Source organism: Oncorhynchus masou, chromosome 13 (genome assembly GCF_036934945.1).
Source record: "Oncorhynchus masou masou isolate Uvic2021 chromosome 13, UVic_Omas_1.1, whole genome shotgun sequence".
NCBI classification, from domain to species: Eukaryota; Metazoa; Chordata; class Actinopteri; order Salmoniformes; family Salmonidae; genus Oncorhynchus; species Oncorhynchus masou.
The window spans coordinates 57,163,810-57,188,472 of NC_088224.1; the positions used below are offsets into that span (position 1 = coordinate 57,163,810).

The following is a 24,663-nucleotide window of genomic DNA, read 5'->3' on the forward strand; positions in this document are numbered from 1 at the left end:
TGTACAACGTGGGCTGTGTTCTGTGGTGTTTGTGATAATAATGTGGCGGTAAACTGTGTGTGTGTGTGTGCGTGCGGCAGCAGCAAACGTCAATAAAGGTTTGATTGACAATGTGCATAAAGTGTGGGTTCAGAATGTCCTTGTCCCGGATTGTCAGCATTCTGTGAATGTTTTATTTTACAACCGTTAACATGTGGGACTGTTCCGTCTTCTAAACAAGCGATTTTTAGATGCTGTTGTGTTTCTTGCTGTCTCACAGTGGGAGCCTGTGCAGTACTTCAACAACAAGATCATCTGTGATCTAGTGGAGGAGAAGTTCAAAGGCATCATCTCCATTCTGGTGAGAATCTGTTTCAGTCTTTAATGTAACCCTGAGCTTTTCAAGTAGACCTTTTCACCTTTCTCTCTCTTGGGCCCCTCTGCATCTGGTATATCCTACTGACACAGTCAACTGTCCATCTAATGTATTTTTTCGTTTTCATTCTTTCTCGCTCTCCCCCTCTGTCTCCCCCTCTGTCTCCCCCTCTGTCTCCCCCTCTGTCTCCCCCTCTGTCTCCCCCTCTGTCTCCCCCTCTGTCTCCCCCTCTGTCTCGCTCTCTGTGTCTGTCAGGATGAGGAGTGCCTGAGGCCAGGTGACGCCAGTGACATCACCTTCCTGGAGAAGTTGGAGAATACTGTGGGAGGCCACGCCCACTTGACGACGTGAGTCTACGCACATACAAACGCACACACCCAAACCTCCCTCTGCTAACCTCGCAACAGAAGTTGTCGTGAGACCTGGCTGTAAAAAATGCTCTTGGAACAAAATGCATGGGAAACTCCACCCAACTTTCAAAATACAGAAGTCATCCCTGCATCATAAGGGGATGATTTCTCTGTTGAATCTTTAAAACTTGATTGGTGACAGTCCCAAAATGTTTTGCTTATGTCAACAATTGACTAATGAAACCAATGGAGTTTTCCTTTAAGCTGTCAACTGTGTTTACTTTCAGCAAACTTAACAGGTGTAAATAGTTGTATGAACATAACAAGATTCAACAACTGAGACATAAACTGAACAAGTTCCACACACATGTGACTAACAGAAATGGAATAATGTGTCCCTGAACAAAGGGGGGGTCAAAATCATAAGTAACAGTCAGTATCTGGTGTGGCCACCAGCTGCATTAAGTACTGCAGTGCAGCTCCTCCTCATGGACTGCACCAGATTTTCCAGTTCTTACTGTGAGATGTTACCCCACTCTTCCACCAAGGCACCTGCAAGTTCCCGGACATTTCTGGAGGGAATGTTTTGCAGGAAATCACGCACAGAACAAGCAGTATGGCTGGTGGCATTGTCATGCTGGAGAGTCATGTCAGGATGAGCCTGCAGGAAGGGCACCACATGAGAGAGGAGGATGTCTTCCCTGTAACGCACAGCATTGAGATTGCCTGCAATGGCAACAAGCTCACACACTGCCCCAGACCATGACGGACACTCCACCTCCAAATCCATCCCGCTCCAGAGTACAGTCCTCGGTGTAACGCTCATTCCTTCGATGATAAACGCGAATCTGACCAACCCCTTTGGTGAGACAAAACTGCGACTCGTCAGTAGAGCACTTTTTGCCAGTCATGTCTGGTCCAGCAACGGTGGGTTTGTGTCCATAGGCGACGTTGTTGCCGGTGATGTCTGGTGAGGACCTGCCTTACAACAGGCCTACAAGCCCCCAGTCCAGCCTAACTCAGCCTATTGCGGACAGTCTGAGCACTGATGGAGGGATTGTGCGTTCCTGGTGTAACTCGAGCAGTTGTTGTTGCCATCCTGTACCTGTCCGGCAGATGTGATGTTCGGATGTACCGATCCTGTGCAGGTGTTGTTACACGTGGTCTGCCACTGCGAGGACGATCAGCTGTCCGTCCTGTCTCCTTGTAGCGCTGTCGTAGGCGTCTCACATTTGGACGTTGCAATTTATTGCCCTGGCCACATCTGCCGTCCTCATGCCTCCTTGCAGCATGCATAAGGCACGTTTCACGCAGATGAGCAGGGACCCTGGGCATCTTTCTTTTGTTGTTTTTCAGAGTTTAGTAGAAAGGCCTTTTTAGTGTCCTAAGTTTTCATAACTCTGACCTTATTTGCCTACCGTCTGTAAGCTGTTAGTGTCTTAACGACTGTTCCACAGGTGCATGTTCCTTAATAAATGTTTATGGTTCATTGAACAAGCATGGGAAACAGTGTTTAAACCCTTTACAATGAAGATCTTTATGAATTACCTTTGAAAGACAGGGTCCTGAAAAGGGCACGTTTCTTTTTTTTTGTTGCTGAGTTTAGGTTGTGTTCGTTAGGTACCAAATGGAAGAAAACAGACAGAAACCGGCAGGGATTACCTGAACGTGTTCAATAAGAAAAGCTTGTTTTGGTTTTCCATTGCATAATGTTTTGCTATGGTGTGCCCTAATAATTTGTCACTTAATGTTTGTGTGATCCTCGTAGTCATAAGCTGACCGATGGAAAGACCCGGAAGGTGATGGGCCGAGAGGAGTTCAGACTGCTGCACTACGCTGGCGAGGTCAACTACAATGTCAACGGTGTGTGTGTGTGTGTGTGTGTGTGCATGGAGCAGCAGGACGCGAGAGTGAGATGATCAGAGGGAGAGGAAGGATGTCCTGTGCTCAGGTCTTTACGTTTGTCCTGGGAAGCTCCTGTACTTCTTGTAGTGGTCTGTTTACTGTGTGTGTAATTAAATGCATGTTCTCTTACTCTCGCTCTTCCCTCCTTTAGGCTTTCTGGACAAGAACAATGACCTCCTCTTCAGGAACTTGAAAGAGGTGAGAGCGAGCGAGAGAGAGAATTTAGATAAGAGATGGATGATATCATTGGAAACTAGACTAGACTCTAAGATTATGTTGTGTCACTGTGGTAGACACTGTCTCTCTCCGTGTGTGTGTGAGTTTGAAGAGCAGTGTGGTAGTTCTAGTCGTAGTGAGCTGTACTCATTCTCTATGTGTTGTCCATCCACAGGTCATGTGTATGTCTGATAATAAGATTCTGACCCAGTGCTTTGACCGGGCGGAGCTGAAGGACAGCAGGAGACCTGAGACGGTGAGAACAGCCGTTACCCTGTAGTACCACTCAGAGGGCAAAGGTCACACAATGTATACCGATACACAGACCCATATACAGTGGGGCAAAAAAGTATTTAGTCAGCCACCAATTGTGCATGTTCTCCCACTTAAAAAGATGAGAGGCCTGTAATTTTCCTCATAGGTACACTTCAACTATGACAGACAAAATTAGATAAAATAATAAAAAAAAATTATACATTTATTTGCAAATTATGGTGGAAAATAATTATTTGGTCAATAACAAAAGTTTATCTCAATACTTTGTTATATACCCTTTGTTGGCAATGACAGAGGTCAAACGTTTTCTGTAAGTCTTCACAAGGTTTTCACACACTTGCTGGTATTTTGGCCCATTCCTCCATGCAGATCTCCTCTAGAGCAGTGATGTTTTGGGGCTGTCAACTCCCTCCAAAGATTTTCTATGGGGTTGAGATCTGGAGACTGGCTAGGCCACTCCAGTACCTTGAAATGCTTCTTACGAAGCCACTCCTTCGGTGCCCGGGCGGTGTGTTTGGGATCATTGTCATGCTGAAAGACCCAGCCACGTTTCATCTTCAATGCCCTTGCTGATGGAAGGAGGTTTTCACTCAAAATCTCACGATACATGGCCCCGTTCATTCTTTCCTTTACACAGATCAGTCGTCCTGGTCCCTTTGCAGAAAAACAGCCCCAAAGCATGATGTTTCCACCCCCATGCTTCACAGTAGGTATGGTGTTCTTTGGATGCAACTCAGCATTCTTTGTCCTCCAAACACGACGAGTTGAGTTTTTACCAAAAAGTTATATTTTGGTTTCATCTGACCATATGACATTCTCCCAATCGTCTTCTGGATCATCCAAATGCTCTCTAGCGAACTTCAGACGGGTCTGGACATGTACTGGCTTAAGCAGGAGGACACGTCTGGCACTGCAGGATTTGAGTCCCTGGCGGCGTAGTGTGTTACTGATGGTAGGCTTTGTTAATTTGATCCCAGCTCTCTGCAGGTCATTCACTAGGTCCCCCCGTGTGGTTCTGGGATTTTTGCTCACCGTTCTTGTGATCATTTTGACCCCACGGGGTGAGATCTTGCGTGGAGCCCCAGATTGAGGGAGATTATCAGTGGTCTTGTATGTCTTCCATTCCCTAATAATTGCTCCCACAGTTGATTTCTTCAAACCAAGCTGCTTACCTATTGCAGATTCAGTCTTCCCAGCCTGGTGCAGGTCTACAATTTTGTTTCTGGTGTCCTTTGACAGCTCTTTGGTCTTGGCCATAGTGGAGTTTGGAGTGTGACTGTTTGAGGTTGTGGACAGGTGTCTTTTATACTGATAACAAGTTCAAACAGGTGCCATTAATACAGGTAACGAGTGGAGGACAGAGGAGCCTCTTAAAGAAGAAGTTACAGGTCTGTGAGAGCCAGAAATCTTGCTTGTTTGTAGGTGACCAAATGCTTATTTTCCACCATAATTTGCAAATAAATTAATTAAAAATCCTACAATGTGATTTTCTGGATTTATTTTCTCATTTTGTCTGTCATAGTTGAAGTGTACCTATGATGAAAATGACAGGCCTCATCTTTTTAAGTTGGAGAACTTGCACAATTGGTGGCTGACTAAATACGTTTTTGCCCCACTGTATACATGTCCTTCCTGTCTCATACACACTTACAAACAGCCACTTGTTTATGCTCTGTGGATCTTCCTCCCTCCACACTGAAGGGTCGAGTGAGTGACAGGGGAATCTCTGCTCCCGGCTCACACACTCAGGAATGCCCTGACACTCGGTTGCCCTCCACACACACACACACACACGGTGGTCGAGGGTGTCGACTCCGTTGACTGTTTGTGCATTGTTGACGACGCATTCTCTCTCTCTCGTTGGCCCTGCCCCCAAACCCTGTCACTGCCTGGGACAATGTGACCTGCACACTGGGACCTGTGTTCTGTCCAGTCTCTGCCTCAGTCTGGCCAGCAGCCGTCCTCCCTGCTCCTCTCCTCCTTCTGCTCCTCTACATCCCTCGCTCGGTGTTCACTCTTTCTTCTCTCCCTCTGTCTCTGCCTCCAGGCAGCGACCCAGTTCAAGACCAGCCTGGCCAAGTTAATGGAGATCCTGATGTCCAAGGAGCCGTCGTACGTGCGCTGCATCAAGCCCAACGATGCCAAGCAAGCAGGTAGGATGGAACCGATGCCTTGCTCTTACCGTGCTGTCAACGGGGTTGTTTTCATTATTTATATATATATAAATTATTAGTATTATATTATGAAATGCATATAGGGGAAACACTGTGTTCATTAGGCACCAAACGGAAGCAAATGTACTGAAGCAAGGAGGGTCTACCACAACCAATCAGAAAAACTAATTTTTGTTTGCTGTCGAACAACTTATTGAAGCATTTAATCTTAATTATTTTTTTTCCCTTTTTTGCAATGTAAAATGCTTAAACTTAAACAACGAAAACCAGGTATGAAGTATGTAGAAAATATAATGTAGCCATATTTCTTTTTAATAAGATCATCTCTGAGAACTAACAATCATCAAAAATAAAAACAGTCGGAGAATCAAAAATTCTAAAAATGTTGATTTTATTATGTTTTAGTACAGTTGAAGTCAGAAGTTTACATACACCTTAGCCAACTACATTTTAAAGTCAGTTTTTCAATTCCCTGTCTTCGGTCAGTTAGGATCACCACTTTTATTTCAAGAATAATAGTAGAGAATGATTTCTTTCGTATTTCATCACATTCCCAGTATGGCCGGAAGTTTACATACGACCAATGAGTATTTGGTAGCATTGCCTTTAAATGGTGGTAAAATGTTTCGGATAGCCTTCCACAAGCTTCCCACAATAAGTTGGGTGAATTTTGGCCCATTCCTCCTGATAGAGCTGATGTAACTGAGTCAGGTTTGTAGGCCTCCTTGCTTACACATGCTTTTTCAGTTCTGCCCACACATTTTCTATAGGATTGAGGTCAGGGCTTTGTGACGGACACTCCAATACCTTGACTTTGTTGTCCTTAAGTCATTTTGCCACTACTCTGGAAGTATGCTTGGGGTTGTTGTCCATTTGAAAGACCCATTTGTGACCAAGCTTTAAATTCCTGACTGATTTCTTGAGATGTTGCTTCAATATATCCACATAATTATCCTCCCTCATGATGCCATCTATTTTGTGAAGTGCACCAGTCCCTCCTGCAGCAAAGCACCCCAACAACATGATGCTACCACCCCCTGTGCTTCACGGTTGGGATGGTGTTCTTCGGCTTGTAAGCCTCCCCCTCTTTCCTCCAAACATAAGGATGGTCATTATGGCCAAACATTTTTGTTTCATCTATTTTTGTTTCATCAGACCAGAGGACATTTCTCCAAAAAGTACGATCTTTGTCCCCATGTGCAGTTAAACTGTAGTCTGGCTTTTTTATGATGGTTTTGGAGCAGTGGCAGCTCCCTTGCTGAGCGGCATTTCAGGTTATGTCGATATAGGACCCGTTTTACTGTGCATATAGATACTTTTGTACCTGTTTCCCCCAGAATCTTCACAAGGTCCTTTGCTGTTGTTCTGGGATTGATTTTTCACTTTTCGCACCAAAGTACGTTCATCTGTAGGAGACAGAACATTTCTCCTTCCTAAGCGGTATGACGGCTGTGTGGCCCCATGGCGTTTATACTTGCGTACTATTGTTTGTACAGATGAACGTGGTACCTTCAGGCATTTGGAAATTGCTCCCAAGGATGAACCAGACTTGTGGTCTACAAACATTTTTTTCTGAGGTCTTGGCTGATTTCCTTTTGATTTTCCCATGATGTCAAGCAAAGAGGCACTGAGTTTGAAGGTTGGCCTTGAAATGCATCCACAGGTACACCCCCAATTGACTCAAATGACGTCAGTTAGCCTATCAGAAGCTTCTAAAGCCATGACATCATTTTCTGGAATTTTCCAAGCTGTTTAAAGGCACAGTCAACTTAGTGTATGTAAACTTCTGACCCACTGGAATTATGAAACAGTGAGTTATAAGTGAAATAATCTGTCTGTAAACAATTGTTGGAAAAGTTACTTGTGTTATGCACAAAGTTGATGTCCTAACCGACTTGCCAAAACTATTAGTTTGTTAACAAGAAATTTGTGGAGTGGTTGAAAAACGAGTTTTAATGACTTCAACCTAAGTGTATGTAAACCTCCGACTTCAACTGTAATTCAGATAGCATAAGAACACAGAAAAAGCCATGGCAGGAAATGTAGCTTGGAAACTGCCATTTTTCTCTCAGTCCAATGTCAAAATGTATCGAATTGCAGGAAATGAGCTTCAAAACTGTGAAATGGCCTCTTAGCCGTTAACTCTGCTATCACACTCAGTTTTTCTGTGTCGGTTCTATATCATTTTTTCCTAACATCTTGTCTGTCTTGTGTCTACGATTCTTAAATCTGACCATGCGTTTTGATTGTGTCCAGTAACATCAATGGCAGCACTGTTCTTCACACTGTGTTTGTCAGTATATCGATCCTTTGTCAATAGATGGCCTCCTGTCTGTTTTTCTCCTCACTCCCACCTTCCTTATTGTCCATTGTCTACTTTTCTGGGAATAATCGGATGAATGGTGTTATTTATTTTATTTGCATAAGCATCACGCGCTACTGCTCCAGTATGCTAACAACTGTAACAACAAACCATTCAACAAACAAACAACAGAAAACGTCAATAACAATGTATTGCAATCTCACCAGTTATGTACTACTATAACTCAGGCTAATGTGGTTTCTCTCTCGCTCTCTCTCTCAGGACGGTTCGACGAGGTTCTCATCAGGCATCAGGTGAAGTACCTGGGTCTGATGGAGAACCTCCGCGTGAGGAGAGCTGGCTTTGCCTACCGCCGCCACTATGAGACCTTCCTCCAGAGGTGATTATGGCTCTGAGCTGGTCCTGCCTGGCTCTGAGCTGGTCCTGCCTGGCTCTGAGCTGGTCCTGCCTGGCTCTGAGCTGGTCCTGCCTGGCTCTGAGCTGGTCCTGCCTGGCTCTGAGCTGGTCCTGCCTGGCTCTGAGCTGGTCCTGCCTGGCTCTGAGCTGGTCCTGCCTGGCTCGGAGCTGGTCCTGCCTGGCTCGGAGCTGGTCCTGCCTCTATCAGGCTTGAAAGTCGTTCTCTGACATTATAGGTTTCTTCAATGGCAGATTCATGACTTATGTTAGAAAATCAGTATACCTACAAGTGACTAATCTCCACAACTGTTCAGTTAGTGATATAACCTAAATGTAATATTTTTCATATAATATACCAGTGTCTCTGTGTGTTGTTTTGTCCGTCCCTGGCAGGTATAAGTCCCTGTGCCCGGAGACCTGGCCTAGCTGGCAGGGCAAGCTGGCAGACGGAGTCTCCACACTGGTCAAACACCTGGGTTACAAACCTGAGGAGTACAAGCTGGGCAGGTGAGACCCTTATCCGGTGACAACAGTCAAGGCGGTACGCAAACACACACACACACACACACACATGTTAATTCTAATGAACTACAGTACATGCATCTCCCATTTTGTTTATCTACATCCCATCTCCCTAATGAGTTCAGTGCCCACTTAGTGTTGATCTAATCTCATAACTGTGTCTACTCTCTGGGAAAGGCTTAAGTGACCAAAGTCAATTATTTCGTCAGGGCTGAACTAAATCCCCCCATGGTGCTGTACACGCTCAGACTGCCCCTGTGTGTTGTATAAAGGCACACTGCCAGCTTAGTGGAGCTCCGTTTGCTTTCCAGATCCAAAATCTTCATCCGTTTTCCAAAGACTCTGTTCGCCACGGAGGACGCGCTAGAAACGAGGAAACACAGCCTTGGTGAGCGAGAGTCACGTATCACATGGTCTTACTTGACACCCATCATCTGCTGTCTGTCTGGACTGTTGTCTCTCCCCGACGATATAGTAAGTAGAGTATCTGAACACTCTGAACATATTTTGTCTCTCTCTCTTCAGCCAACAAACTGCAGGCATCCTGGAAGGGCTACAGCCAGAAGACCAAATACCGCAAACTCCGATCATCAGGTAGTAGGGCTTCTCTTCTCCCCTACGTCTATAGACCCATGTGTCATCAAGCATATACTTCCTCTACATTCACCGTGCGTGTCTATTCGATTACGCTCATCTTGTTCAGTTGGACGACGGATGTTGTATTAAGCGTCTCAGAGTAGGAGCGCTGACTTCGGATCAGTTTTGCGGTTGTTTTTTCGATTGCAAGGAATAAGATTGCTTTTGACAGTAGGGACCTGATCCTCAATCAGCACTGCTTCTCTGAGACATTTGATACATACGGGCCTAGGTCTCGATTCTGTCTTCCAATGGATCTGGATGAACTTTGTTAAATAATAAGTAGGTTGGTAAATTGTGCGGCCCTTTCCAGCGGTGGTGGTCCAGGCGTGGTGGAAGGGCATCCTGGCCTGTAGGAGGGCACGGCGTAGAAGGGAGGCCGCCAACACCATCCGCAGGTGAGGCGCTTCTGGACACAAGATTTATTTAACGAGGATGGTGAGAGAAGGTTCATGAGGTTCATATTCATTAGATTGCCCTCGGGGTGGCAGGGTTGCCCTCGGGGCGGCAGGGTAGCCTAGTGGTTAGAGCGTTGGACTAGTAACCGGAAGGTTGCAAGTTCAAACCCCCGAGCTGACAAGGTACAAATCTGTCGTTCTGCTCCTGAACAGGCAGTTAACCCAGGCCGTCATTGAAAATAAGAATTTGTTTCTTAACTGACTTGCCTAGTTAAATAAAGGTTAAAATATATATATTATATATATAATTTATATATATATATATATTGTCAGTGGTGTAAAGTACTTAAGTAAAAATAATTTTAAGTACTGAAGTTGTTTTTTTGGGGTGTCTGTACTCTACTTGACTATTTATATTTTTGACAACTTTTACTTATACTCAGCTACATTCCTAAAGAAAATAATGTACTTTTTACTCCTTACATTTTCCCTGACACCCAAAAGTACTTGTTAAATTTTGAATGCTTAGCATGACAGGAAGATTGTCCCTGGTCATCCCTACTGCCTCTGATCTGGTAGACTCACTAAACACACATGCTTTGTTAGTAAATTATGTCTGAGTGTTGAACTGTGACCCTGGCTATCTGTAAATTTAAAAAATAACAAGAAAATCGTGTCATGTGGTTTGCTTAATTAATATAAGACGTTTTAAGTTATTTATACTATTGATATTTAAGTACATTTAAAACCAAATACTTTTAGACTTTTACTCAAGTAGTATTTTACTGGGTGACTTTTACTTGAGTCATTTTCGCTGCTTTCAGCTCAATGGGTTCCCTTGGATTACTGAAGTTATACGGGTTCTATTCAAATGGAGAAACTTGTGGAAAGCATTTACCTAGAAAATATCCACTCATGTTTTGGACACCTATGGTATTTGCAGTGTTGTGTGTGTGTGTGGATGTATAGAAGTTCTTATCCATTTGTTGATTCATGTGTGCAGGAGTGTTTACAAAGCTCTCTCTCTCTCGCTCTGCCTCTCTCTCGCTCAGGTTCATCAAGGGCTTCATCTACCGCCACACTGAGCGTTGTCCTGAGAATGAGTACTTCCTGGATTATGTGCGCTACTCCTTCCTGATGAAGCTGCGCAGGAACCTCCCCAAGACGGTCCTGGACAAGAGCTGGCCCACGCCCCCGACCGCCCTCATCGAGGTAACGCAACCCAACAGTTTGGGAACCACTGATGTGGCCTACATTGAAATTGTCTGAATTAAGGCATTTTTTTTCTTGATGACATGTTTGAGTAGTTAAAATGGTACGTGACAAGTCCTTCTCTGTGTTCTCCAATAGGCGTCGGAACGGCTACGCAAACTGTACATGCAGAACATGGTGTGGGGTTACTGCAAGAGGATCAACCCAGAGTGGAAACACCAGGTAAACAGGATACGATAGTATAGTAGTACATCTGATATCTTTCAAATGTATTCATAGCTCTTCATCAGTCCGCAGAGTTCAGAACTTTAAAGACTGTCAATGTGGAGTGGTCTTCTCCTCCTTCTCCTACCAATATAACTTTTCTACCAAACTGTGTTTGTCCGTTCTCTCTCTGTCAATGAAGTTGGAGCAGAAAATGGTGGCCAGTGAGATCTTCAAAAACAAGAAGGACAACTATCCCCAAAGTGTCCCAAAGCTCTTTGTGGGCACAAGACTCAGTAAGTGCCTTGATTAACTCAGACACACACACGCGCGTGCACTCACGTGCACACACATTATACACACACACCTAACCTTCTTCCTGTGCCTCTCTCTCCTCAGATGGAGAGGAGATTAACCCCAAGGTGTTGCAGTCACTTGGCAGTGAGAAGATGAAGGTTAGTGCAGTACTAGCGTGTTAATATGGCCATTCAATTCTCTACTTGGGATTTATGTACAGTTGGATATTTGTCTTAATATATAGTCAGTACAGTATATTAATGTGTTATTGATTCTGAACTCTGATCATGTCTAGCCTATTTAGTGCCGTAGCCTACAGTTCAAATGTTTGAATCCACCCTCTGTGTATCTTCCCCACTGTCTTTCCTATGTCCAATAAAATACAAAATCCTTCAAGATATATTACAAGCCCCACTAATAATGTCCCCTTCCCACTCCTCAGTATGCAGTCCCAGTGACCAAGTACGACAGGAAGGGCTACAAGGCTAATAATGTCCCCCTCCCACTTCTCAGTATGCAGTCCCAGTGACCAAGTACGACAGGAAGGGCTACAAGGCTAATAATGTCCCCCTCCCACTCCTCAGTATGCAGTCCCAGTGACCAAGTACGTACGACAGGAAGGGCTACAAGGCTAATAATGTCCCCCTCCCACTCCTCAGTATGCAGTCCCAGTGACCAAGTATGACAGGAAGGGCTACAAGGCTAATAATGTCCCCCTCCCACTCCTCAGTATGCAGTCCCAGTGACCAAGTACGACAGGAAGGGCTACAAGGCTAATAATGTCCCCCTCCCACTCCTCAGTATGCAGTCCCAGTGACCAAGTATGACAGGAAGGGCTACAAGGCTAATAATGTCCCCCTCCCACTCCTCAGTATGCAGTCCCAGTGACAAAGTACGACAGGAAGGGCTACAAGGCTAATAATGTCCCCTTCCCACTCCTCAGTATGCAGTCCCAGTGACCAAGTACGACAGGAAGGGCTACAAGGCTAATAATGTCCCACTCCTCAGTATGCAGTCCCAGTGACCAAGTACGACAGGAAGGGCTACAAGGCTAATAATGTCCCACTCCTCAGTATGCAGTCCCAGTGACCAAGTACGACAAGAAGGGCTACAAGGCTAATAATGTCCCCCTCCCACTCCTCAGTATGCAGTCCCAGTGACCAAGTACGACAGGAAGGGCTACAAGGCTAATAATGTCCCACTCCTCAGTATGCAGTCCCAGTGACCAAGTACGACAGGAAGGGCTACAAGGCTAATAATGTCCCCCTCCCACTCCTCAGTATGCAGTCCCAGTGACCAAGTACGACAGGAAGGGCTACAAGGCTAATAATGTCCCCCTCCCACTCCTCAGTATGCAGTCCCAGTGACCAAGTACGACAGGAAGGGCTACAAGGCTAATAATGTCCCCCTCCCAGTGACTCCTCAGTATGCAGTCCCAGTGACAAAGTACGACAGGAAGGGCTACAAGGCTAATAATGTCCCACTCCTCAGTATGCAGTCCCAGTGACCAAGTACGACAGGAAGGGCTACAAGGCTAATAATGTCCCCTTCCCACTCCTCAGTATGCAGTCCCAGTGACCAAGTACGACAGGAAGGGCTACAAGGCTAATAATGTCCCACTCCTCAGTATGCAGTCCCAGTGACCAAGTATGACAGGAAGGGCTACAAGGCTAATAATGTCCCCTTCCCACTCCTCAGTATGCAGTCCCAGTGACCAAGTACGACAGGAAGGGCTACAAGGCTAATAATGTCCCACTCCTCAGTATGCAGTCCCAGTGACAAAGTACGACAGGAAGGGCTACAAGGCTAATAATGTCCCCCCAGTATGCAGTCCCACTCCTCAGTATGCAGTCAGTGACCAGTGACAGGAAGTACAAGGCTAATAATGTCCCCTTCCCACTCCTCACCGTCCCAGTGAAGGGCTACAAGGCTAATAATGTCCCCCTCCCACTCCTCAGTATGCAGTCCCAGTGACCAAGTACGACAGGAAGGGCTACAAGGCTAATAATGTCCCCCTCCCACTCCTCAGTATGCTGTCCCAGTGACCAAGTATGACAGGAAGGGCTACAAGGCTAATAATGTCCCCCTCCCACTCCTCAGTATGCAGTCCCAGTGACCAAGTACGACAGGAAGGGCTACAAGGCTAATAATGTCCCCCTCCCACTCCTCAGTATGCAGTCCCAGTGACCAAGTACGACAGGAAGGGCTACAAGGCTAATAATGTCCCCCTCCCACTCCTCAGTATGCAGTCCCAGTGACCAAAGTACGACAGGAAGGGCTACAAGGCTAATAATGTCCCCTTCCACTCCTCAGTATGCAGTCCCAGTGACCAAGTACGACAGGAAGGGCTACAAGGCTAATAATGTCCCCTTCCCACTCCTCAGTATGCAGTCCCAGTGACCATGTACGACAGGAAGGGCTACAAGGCTAATAATGTCCCCTTCCCACTCCTCAGTATGCAGTCCCAGTGACCAAGTACGACAGGAAGGGCTACAAGGCTAATAATGTCCCCCTCCCACTCCTCAGTATGCAGTCCCAGTGACCAAGTACGACAAGAAGGGCTACAAGGCTAATAATGTCCCACTCCTCAGTATGCAGTCCCAGTGACCAAGTACGACAGGAAGGGCTACAAGGCTAATAATGTCCCCTTCCCACTCCTCAGTATGCAGTCCCAGTGACCAAGTACGACAGGAAGGGCTACAAGGCTAATAATGTCCCACTCCTCAGTATGCAGTCCCAGTGACCAAGTACGACAGGAAGGGCTACAAGGCTAATAATGTCCCCTTCCCACTCCTCAGTATGCAGTCCCAGTGACCAAGTACGACAAGAAGGGCTACAAGGCTAATAATGTCCCCTTCCCACTCCTCAGTATGCAGTCCCAGTGACCAAGTACGACAGGAAGGGCTACAAGGCTAATAATGTCCCCTTCCCACTCCTCAGTATGCAGTCCCAGTGACCAAGTACGACAGGAAGGGCTACAAGGCTAATAATGTCCCCTTCCCACTCCTCAGTATGCAGTCCCAGTGACCAAGTACGACAGGAAGGGCTACAAGGCGCGACCACGGCAGTTGCTGCTCACCTCCAACAGTGCCGTCATCGTGGAGGAGGCCAAGCTCAAGCAGCGCATCGACTACGCCGCCCTCAAAGGTCAGCGGTCACAGGGTTCGGGGGAGAGGATGGGTTGGGGGGTCGATGGCATTTCAATTGACGGTTTTGCTTACTTCTTAAATTGAATGAATTGAAATGGAGTTGTTTTCTGGGGTCCTTACAGAGGCCATACTGAGTTGGTCTGAGTGATGCTCATAGTTCTCCCATTGACCATTTCTCTTCCCTGTCTGTCTGTCTTGTCCTCAGGCATTTCAGTCAGCTCTCTCAGTGATGGCGTCTTTGTACTGCATGTGCCCACTGAAGACAAGAAACAGAAGGTGAGGCTGACCTCAGCTCCACCTTACGCAGTCATAACATGGTCATAACCCCATTACACACGGGTTATGACATACTTAACCAATGCCTGTTAGGTGAAGTAGCCTGATCCCAGATCTGTTTGTGCGGTCTTGCCAACACATATTGACATTGTCACGCCAAACACAAATCGACCTGGGACCCGGCTCGTAGTGAAGATGTAGCTCTAACTCCTCCCCTGTCTCCTCTGGTCTGTAGGGAGATGTGGTGCTGCAGAGTGACCACATCATCGAGACCCTGACCAAAGTGGCCATCTGTGCTGACAAGGTCAACAGCATCAACATCAACCAGGGAAGGTGAGTTGTTGCCCTGACACAGATACCCGGAACTAGATAAGCCGTATTCCGTGTTAATCAGCAGAATGTCAGCTTTCATTGAAAAATAGCTGTACGTTCCTAACATTTACAGTTCAGACTTTATAAATATGTAACACGCTCTTGACGCACGTTTTAAAGGGGCTCACAGGGAGCACTAACATCAGTTGTCAGGACCTGAATTCATAGACACCAGTGATGCATCACCATCTGCAATCTGATTAGTTTCATTTGATATCGTTTTTTTGGGGGGGGTGGCTGTAAATGAACTGCACCTCATCTCTCTCTCTCTCTCTCTCCCAGTATAACTTTCACGATGGGCCAAGGTAGAGAAGGGATCATAGACTTCACCTCTGGCTCTGAGCTGCTGGTTGCCAAGGCGAAGAATGGCCACCTCTCAGTGGTGAGTCGGAATAACGGAGGGATATAAAGCGTCAGTCCTCCCCTACAGGACTAATACAGTAGGTTGGAACATCAATACTGCATGATTGGAGTCAGTGTTGATTGATTAATTATCCTGCACTCGTATTTATATAAGCTAATTGTACTTTACTTTTTAAGCTGGTGGTTGTTGTGTGAAGTCTACAGCATAGTGTAGGACATGATTGTTTTGTTAACGCACCCTGTTACACCTACAATGAAAATCAATGTACAGTTTATCTCGGGTAGTGATCATTTTATTCTGCATGTTTACATTGTGAAGATAACTTGAAACAATCATTGATTGATTGGTGAAGATAATTCCTTTGTAATGGTTACCTCTGTCTTCCCTGAACTTTTTTAGACTGCCCCTCGACTGAACTCAAGATGATAGCAATGACAGATCATCTGACCACGCCAAGGAAGTCCTTCCTGGAATATGCTCCTATTCACCAATCTCAACCGCAGACCAGACTCTGCCTAAGCCAATCAAATGCCAGCTCTCACTACACGAACGGCATGTGCTTCCAATTAAGAAAAAGTCCAGTGAAACTAATTGATATTTATGTTTATATATTTTTGGGAATAATACTTGTTATTTGAATATCATGATTTTATATATGAAGCCAAGGAATAACAATGTTTTGGTGCATTTTTTTCCTGCACTACTTATGCCTGTCTTGTTTAATTTGGGAACATGACCAAGCAATCAATGAGGGTGTATTGGGTCTCCTTTGCTTTTTCTTTCTGTCATTCTTTTTTCACAATATTTTCTCTGTTCAGCAGTGTAGTCTTTACACCCTCTCTGATACTACTCTTTTAACTGTTTGGGGCAGAGGCTTTTGTTAAAGTGGAGATGCAGTACATGGCTGATGGTATGTAGGTTAGGTTTGTTATAAACTGTCGAGGAGCAGGGAGTTTGGTAGAGAAGTTCATAAGAATAGTTGTTTTTTTCAAACTTGTTTAGACTCGGACACAATACTCTTAGGGATTTTGAAACCGAAGGATATCAACAGAGAAGTCATGTGGGTGTGTGACCTTTGACCCAGAGCATACTGTCCAGAATGTGGTCAGAATTTGGTCTGTGCTGTGCCATAGATCACTGAATCATTCTTTGATGTAGATATCATGTAGCCCAAATGAAAGCGTAAACCAAAGCATTTTGGTAAGCAGAATGTTGAAATTAGATTTATAATGGAAACACCATACTGAATGGTCTTTACAATATATAAGAGATAAAGAAAGTGAGAGAGAAATTAGGAAAAAGGTGTGAGAATGAAAATGGGGGGGGAATAGAAAACAGTTTTGTCTTTCCATTTATCGCTTGTTTGCTCCCAACGATTGTGCCTTTCTCCTTTACTAAGTTATTGATAATGGATTATTTATGTCGATACACCAATTAAACAATGACACTTTGGGGATGACATTGAGTCCACTGTTGTTAGAGACCGATATGTCTCGTTTTCCCTCAGGATGACCTGTGGAAAAATACTTCAGAGAAAGACAAAAGCATGCTGTACACACACACACACACACACACATTTCACTCCCAAGTTAAACCTGTAGAGTAAAAGCTTTTTGGAAACATGCTATGATCCATTTGCTTTCCATTGTGTCAAGTTCCCAGGCTGCCATATCCGTACTCTGGTTATGTGTAGCAGCTCACCAGGATATAGTAGTAGTCAGAACAACACTCATGACTTATTTTACCACATTTACCAATCTTTTCCTGATGAGGATGTTTGTGTGAGCTTTGTGATGGGGACATGCTGTTATTGTTTTGATTGACACTTCCAAACCCAGATCCTCAAGAGCGATGAGGCCCTATGCACAGCATTCAAGTGCAGTTAACTATTTTCCTGGTGTTTAATACTGACATCATAGGATATACTCATAGCCGAGGGTGTTCTTCACAGAAAGCACACGAGTCAATGGTAACATCCTTAGGAACACTTATCAGTCTTTGTAACAAACCAGAGGTCTATTGGTATGACCCATGTGAGTGACACCACCGTTCATAGATTGAATCTACGCACCTCCCCCCCAGCGGTGACTTTCTGAGCTGCGTTTCGCTCTTCACATTCCTGTGCTGCTGCTTCTTTGCATTGCCTCTTGAGTGCCCCTCCCCTCCTCCTCCCTCTATGACCCAGCCTCTGAACTGTGTACAGCTGACAACCCAATGAATGAATGGTAAGACAGGTGCAATATGCCTAAATAAAGGTGTGTTACTGCACTGACATTAGACAAAGAAGCAATAGTGGATGCAATGTCTGTTGAATGATTATATGTCAATTAAAGTGTTATTTTCCTGGTTGGAGATGTGTTTGCTTCGCCTGGTCCCAGATCTGTTTGTGCTCGCTTGCCAATTCCAATGCCAGACAGCACAAACAGATCTGGGACCAGACCATTGTGTTCTATGCACTAATAAGAAATTTGAGCCAAGTGAGGCTTTGTAAAGGTGTAACATGCATTTTGTCTTGTTCAAAATTTGTTAATGTGCCTTGAGTTTAATAGGAATACAACCAATTTTGTATGAAATTCAGTGACAAATACCTCCTTGACGATGTCTCTTATTCCAGAGGAAAAAAGTGTGTGTGTATATATATATATATATATATATATATATATATATATATATATATATATATATATATATACACACACCTCAATCTGATTCCTCCTTTAAAATGTCATAGATTTTCTGTAAAGCCTGTCTCCCTATGTTTAATAATTTACAATACACAAGTTTAGTCCTGAGTTACTGTATGCACAATCATGTAGAATTAGACCAACACACTAAAGAAAATACTAAAATGTCAAAATAAACTTATTGATTCTGTCTGGGTCCTTCATTACAAACTTACTTCCTTGATAATTTGGTGCATTTTAAACGGGATAGTTCACCCAAATGACAAAATAACATATTGGTTTCCTTTACCATGTAAGCAGCCAATGGACAAGGTCCATCAATCCATGAGTTAGTTTTGCTAATATGGGTACCAGTTACTGGCATTGGATTGTGCCTCAAATGCTAAAAAGTGTTTTGTTTTAAAACGGTGACCAGGTTGACAACCAAAGCATGGCTTGCTGTCATACCTTGTCCCGGGACTTCTTTCAGGGTTCGGAAACTCATGTCATTTTCTAATTTAGGTGAACTATCCCTTTAAGTGTTTTTGATAGAACCCTAATCGGGATTTCAGTGTTTTGATTGAATCCAAACTCTGGACAGAATATGCAGCCTTTTCTGGCACATCAGAAATGTACCCTAACTAGATTATGCAAGTAAAGTTAGGTCTGATTTGCTTACTGTGCAGTCTTTATAGTCCCAAGCCAGAACATCTGAAACGTACCATCTTGCAACATGTTGAAATGGGGTTTTGATCTCAAGGGACTGTACAAAGTGATGCAATCCTCTGATGTGATGAGGAACTTGACATAATTTCTGGTCTTGAGTTTGAATAGTCTCTCTGCTCTATCGGTGTATTAAAAACCAACACACCAGGCTTTAATAATATTTTTGAGCTGTTATTTTAAAATGTGGCATCGGCAGTCAATCACTGTTCACTTATAGGCTAGCTTTCCCAGTGGTTCATATCAGTGGTTCATCATTTGGGAACGTTTTCAAGTCTTTCCTTGTTTGTATCACTTTCAAAAGGGAGGGGTAAGTTGCTTTTTAGTAATCGTTCTATTTATGTTTCTACTCTTTATTTGTGTATATATATATTTTAAATTCATTTTACACTTTGTGATGCCTTAATGTCACTGACTTTTTGTGTAATAATCATGTCATTACACATGTTAGGTTATTATGGAATCTTGCTCTGTTTTGGGAAGCCCAATATCACATAAAGAAATATATTTATGCTATTTATTTTCTATTTATGTTGACTTAATTTGAATAGAATAACATACAATTCAATAACATAATGAACATTTATAGTTGACAAGTTTGTTTTATAGCCTAAGCTACAATGTCACATGATTCCTTTTAGGCGTACATCAAGTTTTGAAGTCCTACTAATTGGAATTTCTTAATGATATTTCCTGTTTCAGGCCATGGCTGAAATGACAATTGTGACTCCGTGGACCTGTATTGTGCCATTCTATGCTGAAAACAATGCCTCAATTTATGGAAAGGAAAGGGAAAGCAGATCTTCACCCACTTATTAAAACCACTTCCATATTCAAACCACTTCGCTTGTGAGTCTTGTGTGTTATTGAATAAGTGGACAATAGACAAATATATTCTGTGTAACCAGTCACCGCAAGAGTGAGTCTCCCCAGTCCCCACAATGGCGGTGGGACCATGCAGTATAGCACTACAGAAGCGTCGTGTGCAACTAGTGGAGAGCTGGAGCCAAAATGTCACCCTCCTCCAGGAGCTTCTTTACCAGGTAGGGGCTCTTACTGAGGAAGACCTCAGCCTGGTGAGAGGGGGAGGTCGCCTGGGGGAGAGGGACTGCATGAGGACTCTGCTGGATGTGCTACACGGGCGTGGAGAGGAAGCCTGTCGAGCCTTCTTTCATGTTCTACAGTCGCAGAGAGCCAACACACAGTCAGGGTCTATGGTGGCAGCTATCCCACCTGAGGGCTCTGGACCCAGCAGCAGTGACTCTGGTCCAACCAACATGCAGGAGCACTTGAGGAAACATAAGGACATATTAGGCAGGCAGCACAGACCCGCTGATTACCTTAGTATCAGGACTATTAGGTGTAGTAGTTCAGACAGTAGTGATGAGTCTTGTTCCTTTACAGATATCACATTGTCCAGGTGCGCGGGCTACACTGTTCCCCTGCAGTACCACCAGCACGAGGTAGCCATGGTGGGTGATGCCTTCCGGAGCCAGGACCAGGTCTGTACCTTTCAAGATGTCTGCCAGAGTCTGCTGTCTGTTCCAGGAGAGGACGTGAGTCTGCTCTCGGGGGTGGCCGGCAGTGGGAAGACCACGGTGGTGAGACGGCTGGTTCATGAATGGGCAAAGGACTCTGGATCCCAGAAGATAGTCCTGTCCCTATCCTTCAGAGAGCTCAATCTGCTCAGTGAGCCTCAGAGCCTGCAGGAGCTTCTCCTGGTGCACTACAGCCACCTCAAACCTGTCCTGCCCTGGGTCATTGACTCCCAACCTGGCCGGATCCTACTCATCTTGGACGGGCTCGATGAGTTCTGCTTCCCCCTGGAATTTGAGCGGAGCCCCAAGTGCTCGGACCCAGAGCGGAAGCTGGGCATGGGGGAGATGGTGGTGAACTTGATCAAGGGTCACCTTCTCCCCGGTATCTCCATCCTGGTCACATCTCGGCCCCATGCAGTCTCCAAGGTCCCTCCCCTGCTGGTGACCCAGCTCTACAGCATCCTGGGCTTCTCTAAAGACCAGCAGAGGCACTACTTTGAGCAGAGCTGCAACTCTCCCCTGGTGGCCTCTGCCGTGTGGGGCTACGTTTCCTCCTACCAGCCCCTCCAGCTCATGTGTCGTATACCAGCCTTCTGCTGGATCGTCTCCACTGCCCTGCGTGATAGAGCCCCCTGCTGCCTTAGCCAAGTCACCACAACCACTCTGCCCAATACAGCTAGGACAATGCCAGCAAGCTCCAGTGATACTTCCACCTCCAACAACAGGGCTGAAGAAGCCACTCCAACCCCCTCCACTTTCTCCTCCACTGTTCCCAGGGTGATGTTAATGAGCGGCCATGTCAAGCCCATCACCATCACAGAGATCTACTGTTGCTTTCTCAAGTCCATCCTGGTGCTCCACGGGGAGGGCCACAGTCAGGAAGGCTGCAGCCCGCAGTGTCTCCAGGAGGCCCCGCGGGTCCTACAGGAGATGCGGCCCATGCTGAGAGACCTGGGCGCCCTGGCCTTCAAGGGCCTCCTGGAGCGACGCTTCCTTTTCGACCAGGCTGATCTGAGCTCTTTCTCCCTGGACTGCTGTGGGCTGTCCAAGACCTTCCTGGTGGAGATCCTCCGAGAGGACCGGGCCTCGCTCACCTGCCAGAGGAGCTTCCACTTCATCCATACTAGTGTACAGGAGTTCCTGGCAGCTCTCTACTATGTCCTGCAGGCCCTCTCCGGCTCAGACCCGTTCTCGGGGCTCAAGTCAGCCGTTGGTGTAGCCCTGTTTCCAGTCGCCCTGCACAAAGTGTTAACCTCCACTGCTAATAAGCTGCTGAGGCCCAGACGCCTCCTGCGCAGATATGTCAAGAAGGCTTTCTCCTGGGGTGGACACCATCAGTCTGGTCACATGGACCTCTTCTGCAGGTAGGTAAAATAATGTGTACATACATATATATATAATTATATTAATTAATACACAATTCAGAAAATATCTCTTTAACTTATTTTTCTCCCTCCATTAATTGTACATTATTTTGGATTCATCTCCTTGGGTAGATTTGTATCTGGCTTATTGGTACCTCAAACCCGTGTCATCCTGGATGGACTATTCCGAAGCAGATCACAAATACCCCCATCACCCTCCTCCTCTCTGCCCTCTCCTCCTCCCACCCCTCCCTTCCTCCTGAGCCTGCTCCACTCCCAGCTCCAATGTGGCAAACTGAGTCCAGAGAGGCAGGTCAACGTGTGTCACTGCCTGTACGAGGCCCAGGACCCAGGCCTGGCCCAGCGTCTACAAGGCTGGCTGCAGGTCCTGGCCCAACAACAGGACCCAGACCAGTCTGGCCCAGCCAAGAGGGACTGGAGCGAGCTGGCCTTCCTGCTGCAGCTGACCCCAGACCTGCAGGATCTGAATCTGGAGGCCCAGGGGCTGGATGCAGACGGCCTGCGCAGACTGCTGCCTGTACTCCCTCTCTTCAGCACCCTCAGGTGGGCTAAGTCATGTGTAACACCTTAAATCAGCCTTATTCCAAACAGAAAGAGGAAGTTAGGTTGTTTTTTTTCTTCAGCTGTATTTGTTTCTTGATACATGAGAATGAAAACCCTGTGAATTTCTCTCCTGTATTCTTTCCTCATAAAGGCTAGCGCAGAATCCACTGGGTCCAGAGGGGGCAGTTGTGTTGGCCTGTGCCATGCAGAGCCCAGACTGCCGTGTCGAGAGACTGTGGTGAGTACAGTATAAGGGCTAATTGATGCAGAGAGAATAGTTGGATGGGATAAATGATCACCACCTTGGAAGGACTACATGGTACAATAAAAAAAGGCACATTTTCCCTTTCTGTTGCAAAGCGCTTTAAAACATTTTCCATGGCATGCCCTAATGAACACGACCCTGTGTAATTGTTCTGGTTCCAGGGTGGTGGGGACAGGACTGGGTTGTAAGGGACTCAGGGTGCTTATAGAAGGACTGAAAGACAACCACACAGTGGTCGACCTCAGGTAACACAGGATATCAATGCTCTGATAGGCTGCAGGTAGTCAATACAACTCATTATAAAGCAGTTTCTCACCCATCATTGTCTGCCATCATTCCATGGTTTAAGGATGGCCATCAATCACATTGGCGATGTGGGAGCGGGCTGTCTGGCGGATCTACTGCGGACCAATCATACACTTAAAGATATCAGGTGAAGATGCGAAAGCACTGCTATGAAAGATGTCATAATTTACGGTTAAAAACAGCCTAGTTACACATCTGTGGTCAAGTTCTCTCATATTCTCATGTCAGTTCACACAAGGTAATTACAAGAATAAGGGCTTGATTCAAACAAACAGAGATGTGCACTATTGCTGTACCAAGGTTGTTAATCTGTCTTGGATTGACCCTCGACCATAGGCTTTTAGTCAAGTAAAACAATATTCGCAATAGACTTGTTTTTGTGTTCCTCAGGCTCCGTGACAACCAGATTACTGATAAGGGAGCAGAACTCCTCATGGAAGCACTGACTGAGAATACCACTCTGGAACATCTCTGGTGAGCACACACACACACACACACACACACACACACACACACACACACACACACACAATGTACTGTATGTGCTGTAATGAATACATTTCTTATAAAACATTGAGTCATTCCAATTCTAATCTGGAGGTATGCGTCTGCAACCTTTAACAATTGTAGCTAAGCTTACTCAGCATTGATACTGTTGTCTGCTCAATTTCCTGCTATTTGAACAAGATAGTCTTTTACATATGTTGACATTTCATTGTGACTTTGTCTCTTTGCTCAGGATGTTTGACAACAAGTTATCGAAGGAGGGAGTCAGGAAGCTGAAGGAGTTCGCCAGGAGCACATCTCATCTGGACATCAAAGTGTGCATCTGATTTCATCTGCCTTTCCTGTTGCTGATGATAGACTCCAAGTCCTTTATCATTGGTGGATGGTGTGGTTGTTTATCATTTGTGTGGTATGGTACATTTGCACATGTACATGGTATGAAAGATGTTATTAGTATTTCATTCTTATTTTTGTTCAGACAACTAAGAGTGTACATTTGGTTGTCAGGCTTTAGTAGGTCGATGAATGTAGCCATATGTCAATGAAATCGTCTGCAATAGGTCTACACGCTTTCTTTCAATAGTTCGCATTCTTATGTCAGAAACGCTTCCAGGAAAAGAGCTTAAACGTTTAAACAACACTTCCACGGATGGCCAGCAGAGAGCAATATAGCTGCATACACATTCCCTACTGGAAGGCTAGGGTCATAGTCTACTATGTGCAAATGAGATTATCATGTTTCCTCTCTAACAACGTTGGGCATTAATGGTTCACAGTAAATTGTTGGTTCACAACTAAATTTCACTACCTAAAACTCATGAAGTTGAGGGCGAAAAAACGAAGTTGAGAGCATTTCTTCATTCTACCACAAGATGTCCCCCTCAATATACACTTTTCTGCAGTCTTTTTGTTTGCATCCTTCCTCGTCTGGTCCATGGGGACATGTCATTATCCTGTGTTTCCCAATATGTCAAGTTACCTGACGAATAACGTCAATAAGGGTTTTCTGATGCCCACTCTTTGATTGTATTTTATGAGGTACAGTGCCACCAATACTACACATCTAATTATAAATTTTCTCACCTGTGAAGTTAGAAACTCATATTACCATTGTTATGCACTTTGGAAAAGTTTGTCCCTCCAAAAAACTAAACCATTAAACAAGTCTGCTGTTTTTGTTTGATCTATAAATAGACGAGGCAATGTATAAATGTAATTGAAAATAAAACAATGAGTGCACCGGTCCTTATTTAAGTTAATCTTATTTGTCATAACCCCCCTATTTAAGTTAATCGTATTTACGATAAC

At 45.1% G+C, this 24,663-nt stretch overlaps 2 protein-coding genes across 7 annotated transcripts in view; both read left to right on the top strand.

Annotated features, from left to right (window-relative positions):
- Positions 1-18,299, top strand: part of LOC135552667 (unconventional myosin-Ic-like) — a 65,884-nt gene extending 47,585 nt beyond the window's left edge. For 4 of the 5 annotated variants that reach the window (XM_064984417.1, XM_064984421.1, XM_064984420.1 and 1 more), the window contains exons 13-32: positions 260-340; positions 611-702; positions 2,474-2,568; positions 2,762-2,808; positions 3,002-3,082; positions 5,150-5,255; positions 7,861-7,978; positions 8,389-8,502; positions 8,829-8,905; positions 9,043-9,111; positions 9,467-9,551; positions 10,604-10,763; positions 10,902-10,985; positions 11,170-11,263; positions 11,367-11,422; positions 14,276-14,411; positions 14,619-14,689; positions 14,925-15,022; positions 15,344-15,501; positions 15,825-18,299. In XM_064984417.1, coding sequence (XP_064840489.1) covers positions 260-340; positions 611-702; positions 2,474-2,568; positions 2,762-2,808; positions 3,002-3,082; positions 5,150-5,255; positions 7,861-7,978; positions 8,389-8,502; positions 8,829-8,905; positions 9,043-9,111; positions 9,467-9,551; positions 10,604-10,763; positions 10,902-10,985; positions 11,170-11,263; positions 11,367-11,422; positions 14,276-14,411; positions 14,619-14,689; positions 14,925-15,022; positions 15,344-15,470 — 1,791 coding nt within the window. In that variant the 3' untranslated portion in view covers positions 15,471-15,501; positions 15,825-18,299. The remainder of the gene's footprint in view (positions 1-259; positions 341-610; positions 703-2,473; positions 2,569-2,761; positions 2,809-3,001; positions 3,083-5,149; positions 5,256-7,860; positions 7,979-8,388; positions 8,503-8,828; positions 8,906-9,042; positions 9,112-9,466; positions 9,552-10,603; positions 10,764-10,901; positions 10,986-11,169; positions 11,264-11,366; positions 11,423-14,275; positions 14,412-14,618; positions 14,690-14,924; positions 15,023-15,343; positions 15,502-15,824) is intronic. The other variant, XM_064984418.1, reaches the window with a different exon arrangement.
- Positions 18,300-18,382: 83 nt separating this feature from the next.
- On the top strand, positions 18,383-24,599 carry LOC135552669 (protein NLRC3-like). Of its 2 annotated transcripts, XM_064984423.1 has the most exons (8): positions 18,383-19,121; positions 20,216-21,713; positions 21,846-22,277; positions 22,429-22,515; positions 22,704-22,787; positions 22,892-22,975; positions 23,239-23,322; positions 23,588-24,599. In XM_064984423.1, the coding sequence occupies exons 2-8, from the start codon at positions 20,281-20,283 to the stop codon at positions 23,679-23,681; spliced, it is 2,298 nt and encodes a 765-aa protein (XP_064840495.1). In that variant the 5' UTR covers positions 18,383-19,121; positions 20,216-20,280; the 3' UTR covers positions 23,682-24,599. The 2 variants fall into 2 exon arrangements, with proteins under 2 accessions (XP_064840495.1, XP_064840494.1); XM_064984422.1 differs by having other exon boundaries at positions 18,383-21,713.
- The last annotated feature ends 64 nt before the right edge of the window (positions 24,600-24,663 follow it).